Here is a 10,368-nt window from a genome sequence, read left to right on the forward strand (position 1 = left end):
CATCGCCACGCTCAGAGAGCGGTCGCGCAGTTGGGAACAGTGGAAACAGTAAATAAAAAAATAAAAATAAATGGGCTCCGGTAGTACTGAGTGTAGCAAACGATTTCCTAACAAATCAGTGCCTTCCGTGCACAACGGGAGTGCTTTCTGAGTGCTGCTCTGCTCAGTGGGAACAACAGTGGCTGCAGCAATGAGAAATCCCCCACCGAGTGACTTCTAGACAGGTGACACTGCTGCTCCCTGCAGAGATCTTGTATTATTTTGTATTATTTATGCTCTTTGGAACAAAATAATGCTGGAGTGCTAAAGAGGAAAAAAGAAAAAAAAAAAGTGAAGTTCCACCTGATTCAAAGAATGATTTTATTGCTGGCTTTGTTATACAGCATTAGTGCACAAATGTTAAATGGTAACCCAGCTCCGGAAACACACAGCTTTGGGTTAGCAGTGCGTGATTTCGTGCTGTAAATCACTGATTACTTGATGAGCAAATTAAGCTTTGCAGGGAAAGGGCACTCTGTGAAATGTACACTTCTGGAGTCAGCCAGGAGCGGCTCCTCCACCACCCAGCAATCAGCCCTTAGAAACTGTGAGGTTGGCCTGCAGGCAGTTAGTGATTGCACAGCTCTTTATAAAGGCAAAGATCAAGGAAATAGAAGAGATGTAGGACGTGTTTCAGGTTTACTCGGCTGCCTCAGAGAATGAGCATAAAGTAGAGCTTCTGTGGCTCACCCCAATGGAAGGTGAAGTTCAGAAAGTGGTTCACTGGACTGATTCACCTGCAGGAAAGAGGGGAGGGGGGAAAATAGAGAATCAACCAAGAAATCAATAATAACAACAAACCAGCCAAGAAAATGGCTCCATACACACTTATATCCAGATGTCCGAGGTGCTGTCACCACCGGGGTAACGAATCTCATGAGCCAGCGCCGGCCCGTCGGGCTCCTTCCCAAAATCCACCAGGAAGTCTGTATTCACTTTCAATCCACCTCTTTCAGTGTCCACATCGACCTGCAGCATAACGGAGCCCTCCCTGGAAAAGGGACCCAGCAGACGTCAGAGAAGGACTCGGAGTTGTTGGGTCTTTGTGTGACAAAGACAGAACCTGCCCCCGATGCACGCCTTGATTTAAGATAGGAATCCTGAGCACGAGGTCACTCAGCCTTCCTCTTTCAGCCAAGTTTTCTTACTTGACAAGGTCTGGGTAGAACTGTTTGTCCCATCCGCTGTAGAGAGAGGAGGAGACGTACAGCCTCTTCCCATCCAAACTGAGCTGAATCATCTGCGGTCCGCCCGGCACCCTCTTCCCCTGCAATGGGAGCAGAGCACAGAGTGCTCCAGGCATGCTGGGCAACAGCAGAGAGGAACAAAACATTGCAGTGGTTTTGCTGCTTGGAGGAGCATCCATCACTTGGAACTCCTGCACACAGGAGCAGCAGATCTGCCTTGGAGACAAAGCATTCTTTATTGGGAGCCTAACTCCTCATTCAAAGCCTTGAAGGTGAGTTCTACCAGGAACCAGGAAGAAAATCAGGGGTGAAGGGCTGGTGTTGGTGTGCTCAGATGGGCAGGAATCAAGCAGTGGATGGGTGCACGACAGAGCTGCCATCCCAGCTCCACTGCAGCTGGGTTTCAATCTGCACTATGAAATGAAGGAGAATGGGGGACCTCCTGCAATGACGTTCAGCCTGAAACCATCTTCTGATCAACAGGTCTCCCTGATGAGCATACGCAGTTCTTGCACATCCCATAAGAGGTTCCATAAGTAGCTGCCTTGCCAGTGATAACGTTAATGAACGCTGATAACGGCTGATAATCGCTGATAACCAGGGATAATTAATGCCCTTTAATTCTTCTATCATGACGCCAGGTGCTGTTGAACTCCTTACCTGGGAACCCACATACACACCCACCCACCCACGAGGAACACTGCAGATCAGCAGGAGCTGGTGGGAGTGCTTTGGCCATTGGTTGCTGCATGGTTATCACAAGGAGTGATGGACACACACTGCATTTGCTCCTAATCAGCTAACAGCAGCAGGGAAGGTGTCATTACATGGGCGCTGGTGCAACCGAACAGCTTGTACAACTCCACAGGGACCCAGAACGCTCACCAGGTTTTACTCCATCTCGTGCTGAAATGCAATACCTGCAGCCCAGGCTGGGAGCCAAGACGCAAGCTAGCTCACGAACTGCTTCGTAGGCTTTACAACTCAGATACTGCTGTATATGTTTTATAGCTCATGTATCGCTTTCTATGACTGCACTGTAGAGATTCAAAATGGATCAGAATGAGCAGAGCGCTGGCAAAGTGTAACGTGCACATCAGGAGAACTTACCTTAATCACAAGCGGCTCTGGTTGGCACTGCAGCTCCTTGTCTTCCACCACAGTCACAGGTCCATCTCTCACAATGCTGCCTCCCAAGAAAACCTGCAGCCAAAGCCGGGGGGAAGTGAGAAATGGTGTGGGTGCCAAAGGAAGGTGAAAGCAATAAAGGGGGAAATAGGACTGCGCTGCTGGAAGGGATGGCTCTTCTGGTGCTGCTTACCTGCCCCACCAGTTTGGGCTGGCGCGTGTTGGAGATGTCGTACTGGCGGATGTCGCCGTGCAGCCAATTGCTGAAGTAGAGGAATCTGTCGTCCAGGGAGATGAGGATGTCAGTGATGAGACCTGCATAAAAGTTCAGCAGCAGAGCCTTGAGATGGACGGTGCCAGAACAAGCACGGATATCCTTGGATGTGGATGCTCAGGCTGCAGCTGCATCCCCAGGACCGTTCCTGATCACTCTGAGTGGATAATCTCCACGGGAATATCTGTTGTTGAAAGACTCAAACTATTTCCTCAGAGAAATGGACCTCAGCACTGAGCAATGTGGGAGCAGAGCCCTGACAGCCACTCCCAACTGCTGGCTTATAAGCAAGAATAACTGGTCATATTTCAAGTATCACACAAAGAACCCAAACAGACGTTCAGTGTTTGACAAGGGAAGTGTTTGCTACTCAAGGATAAGAATTTCCAAAGAGCTGCACTGCACCGTGGATCCACAGATGAGAATGCTCCATTCCTTCTCCCACCGTGCTCACACTCACCAGGCATGTCGGGGAGAAGCCATCCCTGCACTTTCTTTCTGGGTACTTCAATCACTTTCTCTGCTGCCCAGTCTCCTTTCTGCAGAAAGAGAGGAGCGAACGCAGCAGCGTTACTGCCCTGATGTCAGCCACGAGGTCTGCGTGGCAGGGATGGACATGATGGGGATGCTCAGCAATGAGGGGCTTCAGAAAGCCATTGCACGGGCTGGCAGGAAGGTTTGCTCTCTGGCACAGCCTTATTGCTTGGCTAGAGTTGGACAGGAATGAGGAGATGTATTTTTTTTAATCAGAATTGTCCTGTTTCTGAGGTGACCACTGGATTCCCAACACAACCAGCGTCACCGTGGCTGTCACTACCTCTGTCTTGTAGAAGCGATGCACTGTTCCACCCAGAGAGCATCCAACAAATCCTTCTGCAGCATCGGGGTTGTGGAGGAACCGAATTTCCAGAGGGACGGAGTCCTCTCCTAAGTCAATTGCCTGAAGGTAGGTGTGGGAGCTCCAGTCCCACACGTTGATGCGGCGGCCGTAATGCCCTGGTGGGTCAGGTCAGGCAAAAATAAGCCCAGAAGGGATCATTCCAGCTTTAACAAAGAACCACATTTACTTTAGGGAGGTTAAACCCGTGGTCCCTCACCTTTCTCAACATCCACTGGGTTAAACCCATATGCCAGGACTTTGGGGGCCCCCCACTCGGTGCTCATCAGGACGTTGTGCCGCGGTTGGTACCAGAAGTCGTAACCAAAGGGAGGGCACTTCCCCCCTTTCTCCCAGTTTCCCTTCACTTCAAAGGTCTCTCCATCCAGCAGAACAAAGCCTCCTGCAGGAAGCAGAAGGAACGTGTTAAATAAGGTCAATAACATCTCGATATTTGACTTCTATTTGCTAAACGCTGTAAATGTGACCTTGTGCCTCGGAAAAATGTTGTGATTCTATTTGTGTCACTTCTGTAGGACAAAGCAGATTACAGCAAGATTCTTAAAGAGCTCTACCACATTTTTAATTGAACTCCAGTTTGCTCTATAGGTACTCAGGGCGTTTTGATACACCGGTTATCCTTCCTAAGTAGCTTTCCATTAAGGGGTACCATAGAGGCAATCCTGGAGGAGTCACTTCTGTTTTCTTTTGCTTGCCAACAACAAACCACTGCTGGAACTGCTGGGTGCACCAAAGAACTGTGAGCCTGCAGCCAAACACACCTCTAGCACTAATTTCTAGAAGAACAAAGAGATGGATACCTTTCCCATTGCCAGAAGGATCCCCCAAGCAGCTGATCAGGATGTCACCGCTGCCCAGACAGTGGGAGGTGTGGGGATTTGCCACGTTCCCCTTCCAGAACAGCTCCACGGGCTCCACAACCTGCAACGAGGTGACAATCAGTCAGACCTTCACTACAGTCACAGAACTCCACTTTTACCACGAAGAGGACAAATGCCAAAGGATGAGGAAGTTGTGGGCGTGATGTGCGCCAAAGGGGGGTGGTTCCATTTGGGATTTCGAGCACTTGCCACCTCCTTCCTCCTCGGCCCAATAATGCACCACCACTACAACATTACAGATTTATCTGTTCTTCTCCAAAACATAAACAGTTGAACGGTCAGAATGGGTTTAATTAGGATCAGTGGCAGAAACACCGCTGTGCAATTTTCAGACGTTGCACTCCTCTGGAGTTCAGAGGAAAAAACGTCTTTGAGCTTCGTTAGAAACTCAGCCTGAAACAAAACCCACCGCATAAAGAAGAGCCCTTTGGGGGTTTTTATTCCGCTGAAATAAGAGTTAAAGTCTGGCAACGTCCTTAAGATCTCAGAGCTGCAAGATTATGAATGAACATGTCTGCAGGCAGGTGGGGGGACAACAGAGCCCGTAAATGTTTCCTTGCATTACACATTACGCCTCTGAATGTCTGAATATCCCTTTTGATGAGGAGACCACGTTTGTTTCTGGCACTTTGTACTGAAGCTTTACACGGCGGTGTAGGATTAACCAAATTAACTCTACCACAGCTGAAACCAGCACACAAGTGTGGATTCTGACAACGTGCATGTTTGCACCCAGCCTGGTCCTCTATGTTTCTTTTGTACACAATGATTTTTCTTTAAAGATAATAAAAAATCAACACATCGTAAGCTCAGGAACTAAGGATTAAAGGATTAAATATCAAGGAGGTGTCCTTTATGCAAAGATCTGGTTTAGCTTAGTGGAAATCCAATCGAGTTTGAAACCATTGGGATCCCTAACAAACACATAACCTACATATGCTTACCTGAATGTGTCAACCGTACCAGGTATTAATTAGCACAAGCTTTTGCTTGTAATTTATCAGCAAATTAGGAGTTTCAAAACTCACACAAGTTCCCTCTATGTGGCAAAAGCCTCCAAAGCTGTTCAGACTCCATCGCCCTAATTTGAAGCTGGAACCCATGAAATTACTGTCTTGGTCATAACGACCATCTTGGTCAATCTTGGTCAACATACACCAAAAAAAAAAAAAAAAGGTATTTTAAGTCATCTAAATGTACCTTATGGATTCTGGGGGCTCGAGGGTCCGTGCCCACATCCACCACGTAAATGCGGGATGAGATCAGGCATGGGAGAATGAGACGATTGCGACTCTTTGTGGTGTCCCCAAAGCAGCTGCTGCAGGCGTTCCACCCCGAGTGATGGAGCTCGTCTTTCAGGTTGGGCATGGGCAGGCGGTGGATGACCTGCAGCATCAGACTTGAGATTCAGCCTGGGATGGTTTTTCACCCCAGGCAAAGAAATGGGTCTTTGTGTCAAAGCATAAATTAATAAAGAGCAGAAGGAAGCGGCTGTTTGTGATTCAGGAAGCGGAGTCAGTGCGGGATACAAAGAGCTGAAGCGAGAAATTGGGAGAGGGAAGTTGGACATCATGATCACATGGCGTTTGTTGAACGTTGTATGCTGTTAAATTAATCCACAGCTTTAAAAATTTCCAACTAATTAAGGAGATGTGGAGTAATTATGCAGAAAACAAAAACCAAACAAAAAACGGAAAAAAAACAATTGCCCATGTGCTGCAAGTCTCAGAGTTCACAAGTTTCACCTGATTGCATCTGGGACTGCTGTAAACTGGCTCACTAATTTGCACTCCTGCTCCTGACTTTACCTTTCTCCCCTAGAAGAGGATTTGGAGATAACAAAAAGATTTGTCAGAGTCTCAGGAAATCTGCTTCCTCCACTCCTCCACAATAAAAACCAAAATGGCAGCTATTAAAAAAAAAAAAAGGAGAACGAATGATGAAAAGCTCTGCTGTCAGACCAGAATCACCGTTCCTTAAAGATACGGAGGTCAGAGTCCAAAATATCTTCACCGACTCGAGTCGCTCAACCTCCCAGTTGCAAAATAAATGGAGCAGATTCCTGTGCCTCATGTGCACATTTCCCAGGGTCTCACAGGTGCTACGTGATAAATTCAGACCATGCTGCCAACACGGGATGTGCCACCTTTCAGGGCTTAATTCTTAAGCTTAACACAAATCATCAAAAGATAGAAAATGCTCTGAAAATGTCTCAGGAGCACCAGGAAGCACCGGGGCCATCCCACACCCAGTACCTGGCAGTAGTGTGGGGATTTGGGGTCAACATCCACGGTGGCCAAGTAGTCCGGCTTCTGGATGCCGGTGTTCCTGTAGATGCAGGGCAGGTAGACGATCTCCTCCCGGGGACCTTCCAAAGCAGAAGTCGTTTCATGGTCAGAAAGAATCATTTTGATAAAATTCTGTGGTTAGTGCTGAAATATACACTGATTTGAATCCCTAAGTCTCTGAATTATGATTCTTCCTCAGCGGTAATCGGGAAGCCAGAGCTCAGAACCATTAAATGTCCCATGGAGCATCTGGGTCCTTTCTCATCTTCTCCCATTCCTCTCTCACAGCACTTCTATGAGAGACTCTGTGGGCAGTCTATATAAGTCTTCACCCCAAAACACCACTGAAACATTTCTGGAGGCTAAATCACAGGAATTTGTACCCAATATACTTAAAGGCAAGCTCTATTTTGCAGTACAGAACCCAGAACAGCTGGTTGCATGCTGGCATCCTACAGCCATGCATTTATCTTTGTTTTAACACAGCTTCATCAAACTCACAGTGCTTCATAGGATTGAGTGAAACCAAATCTCCTCTGATACTTAAAATCTTTTTGGTTTTGCTAATTAGTGGGCCACCAACAGTTCTCACTGAACTGGAAAACCATCCCTCACACGGAGGGCCTGGATTTTGGGGGTGTTGCAGCACTTGCCCTTCATGGCGTCCAGGGGAGTCGCGTATCCTGGGCCGCATGCTCCACATTTTGCTGATGAGAGAAACAAAGGAGAGGTTTTAGTCTCCACATTCTTTCAAAATTCAACTCTAAGAGGACATGGAAATGGTTTTAAGTTGAGGGAGGGGAGATTGAGGTTGGATGTCAGGAGGAAATTCTTTACAGAGAGAGTGGGGAGGTGCTGGAACAGCTGCCCAGAGAGGCTGTGGGTCCCCATCCATCCCTGGAGGTGTTCAAGGCCAGGTTGGATGGGGCCCTGGGCAGCCTGGTTTAGCATTAAATGGGGAGGTTGGTGGCCCTGCGTGTGGCAGGGGGTTGGAGCTTTGTGATCTTTGAGGTCCCTTCCAACCCTGGCCATTCTGTGATTCTGTGACATTGGCTTTGCATTCAAAGATGGACTGGTATCAGATTCAGCTGACATCGCCAGACATCTGTAAGTCTCTCTGAGTCGGGTCTGTGCTGAGGTTCCTCGAGTTACTGGATGTGATGCTCCACGCTCAAAAATGATGGGAAATTTGGGCCTTCATTTCACAGAGTTCAGCCTCACAATTCCCAGCGCAGAGGCAGCATCAGCCTCACTGCCCATTTCATCGAGTTTTCTCTGCAGGCAGAACACATCCAGCAGTGCACGCACTGCACGAGGAGATTTGTGATTTCAAACAGAAGATCTCCTCAAATAGAGTAATTCAGCACATTGGGTTTAATTTCACATTCTTTGTGAAATGTTGTTTTTGTTTTGTTTTATTTTGTTTTGTTTGTCTGAAAACACAGCATAGAAAGTTTGCTTTGTTCCATACACCATAATTGAAACTTTATTCCGGTTTTCTCAATCAGCCAAATTAGCAGGAATGCAGGCTGCGTTAGACCACAGCTTAATTAGCACTGCAAATCACTGTTCTGCAGATCACTTTGAGGAAAAAGATTTCTTTTCCAGAGAAAACCTACAGCAAATGACAAACATTTCCTCCTTGCTTCTCCATTTGTTTCTCCTCTCCTTCTGATATCTTTCAAACACGTCCAACCCCAACCCATCCCCACCGCCGTGCCCACCAAACAGTCTGTGCAGGACCATCTCATAGCAAATTCAGTAACCATAAACACAGGAAGGAAGCACTTTCCTTCACTGTTTGGGTTTAACAGCTGGAAATAAAGGAGAGGAGCCTGAAGATTTGCCTTTTATCTGTGCTATTCTACGACTTCAGCTCAGCCTCCGAAGACAAACCGTAGAGGTGCCCACACATCTAAGAGGGAGTTTAGGAGAGAAGTGGTGAGGATTTACGGACCTCTGCTGAGGGCTTTCAGCCAATCCATCACTCCTGGCGACGGTCAGCACTGCGGCGCAATGTTTAACTGACTCCTTCCACACCTGGTGACTCCCTGCCACCACCATTCCCACAAAAAGGCCACTATCACAGCCTGCCAGCTGCCGCTCCACGCTTTTTTAGCCAGTAAAACACAACAAGCACCGTTCACTTTGTGCCTTTGGCACAAAGCAAGGCAGCAAGATAAGCGCTCAGCACGGGAGATAACCCGAACTGGCCCTTCTGCTGAATCATCAGCCCTGGCTTTGCTGAGAAATGTTTCTCTAAGTTCTACTCCCCAAACCTGTTGGAAATGGCGAAGGAACGGCGCTCGCTTTCCACATTACGCAACAATTTATGGACGTGCAAAGTCATTTCCATCTATTTCAGTGCTCTCTCCTTCCTTTCGGGATAGCAGAGAAGGAAATAAAAGCCCATAGCAAAAATACAAGGGAAAAATGAAACTGCTCCTGGGTCTCCTGGCAGCGCCGTTCCCGTTCCCACTCGGGGCAGCACAGCCCAGCGTTCATCAGCTCCTAACAGGGACTCGCTCAAAGCGATGTGCACCGACGGCGTGCGAAGTGTTCCGTGAGAGCATCGCAAAACGGGGGCAGCATTTAACGGAGCAAACCTTTCATCGTGCAGAAAACGGTGAGCTCAGCCCCACCGGCAAAGCCAGCAAGGTTTCGCAGCGCAGAAGAGAGCAGAAAGCAGCAAATCAAGCGCTGGATCTCTTACCCATGTCGGCTCCGAGGTGCGCAGCAGGAAGCGCAGCGCCTGGAATGGAGTAAAGCAGAAGGGAATAAACAGAGCAAAGGGGAGGGCAGAGAGCTGCCCGGGGGGAGGATCGAATGCACTGAGAAACCCAATGGTCTGGAAGCACTGAACCCACCGCCCCCTCTGCTCTGCTCGCCTCCTGCTGCTCCAGTTGAGTCCCGATGGAACGGGCCGGGATGTTGTGACCCCGAGCTGAGCGTTTGCCAGCAGCAGAGAAGGAAGCGGTTGTGTCGAATATCTTCGCCCCTTTGGCAGCTGCTGCGTTTTCAGCACTTCAGCCCTGTAAACAAAGTGGCTCCAAGGGAGGGACGTGTCTGCTGGAACCTCACCAGGTCATTTCTGCAGCAGCTGCTTTCAAAACTGACGTGAAAATCTGGATTTTGCTTTTTAATCCAGCTGGGATTGTGCTTAACTGTCCCTATTGAGCAGCAGTCTATTGTTTTCCCCATTTATTTGTGTGTGTTTTGTTGTATTTTTAAGGTCTGTACTTTTTTTTTCCCCCAGGGAAAACTGCCTGTTCTTTCCCTAAAACAGTGCCAAGGGCAAAACCACGTGTCTTACCAGGGTCTGTGTGATGGGACAGGGGGAAAAGGTTTCAAATGAAAAAAAGGTGACTTAGACCGGATGTAAGGAAGGTTTTTATGAGCAGGGTGTGAGGCACTGGCACAGGTCCTGCAGGGATAAGTGGGCAGTAGTTCCTGTGTGGGGCTCCCAGCTCCCAGTGGAGCTGTGGGTGTCCCCGTTTGTTGCAGTGAGATCGGATGAGATGGCCTTTAAGAGTCTCTTCTAACTCAAATGGCTGTGATTCCATGACCTTAATGGTCATCCACAGAACCATGGCTGGGTTGAAAGAGTCCTTACAGATCATCCTCAGAACCATAAGACCATAGAAATGGGTTGAGTCGAAGGGACCTTTTCCTT

At 48.2% G+C, this 10,368-nt stretch overlaps 1 protein-coding gene across 3 annotated transcripts; it reads right to left on the reverse strand.

Moving 5' to 3' along the window:
* Window positions 1–342: 342 nt before the first annotated feature.
* On the reverse strand, window positions 343–9,673 carry SELENBP1 (selenium binding protein 1). Of its 3 annotated transcripts, XM_010724013.3 has the most exons (14): window positions 9,563–9,673; window positions 9,409–9,447; window positions 7,349–7,402; window positions 6,663–6,775; window positions 5,608–5,793; window positions 4,327–4,447; window positions 3,726–3,908; window positions 3,446–3,624; window positions 3,089–3,167; window positions 2,548–2,669; window positions 2,337–2,429; window positions 1,188–1,306; window positions 868–1,030; window positions 343–776 (listed from the first exon to the last, which is right to left on the reverse strand). In XM_010724013.3, exons 2-13 carry the CDS (start codon window positions 9,410–9,412, stop codon window positions 868–870), a joined length of 1,416 nt encoding a protein of 471 aa, XP_010722315.1. In that variant the 5' UTR covers window positions 9,413–9,447; window positions 9,563–9,673; the 3' UTR covers window positions 343–776. The 3 variants fall into 3 exon arrangements, with proteins under 3 accessions (XP_010722315.1, XP_010722313.1, XP_010722314.1); XM_010724011.3 differs by lacking the exons at window positions 9,409–9,447; window positions 9,563–9,673 and adding an exon at window positions 9,302–9,324; XM_010724012.3 differs by lacking the exons at window positions 9,409–9,447; window positions 9,563–9,673 and adding an exon at window positions 9,302–9,324 and having other exon boundaries at window positions 864–1,030.
* Window positions 9,674–10,368: the final 695 nt, after the last annotated feature.

Source organism: Meleagris gallopavo, chromosome 27 (genome assembly GCF_000146605.3).
Source record: "Meleagris gallopavo isolate NT-WF06-2002-E0010 breed Aviagen turkey brand Nicholas breeding stock chromosome 27, Turkey_5.1, whole genome shotgun sequence".
NCBI classification, from domain to species: domain Eukaryota; kingdom Metazoa; phylum Chordata; class Aves; order Galliformes; family Phasianidae; genus Meleagris; species Meleagris gallopavo.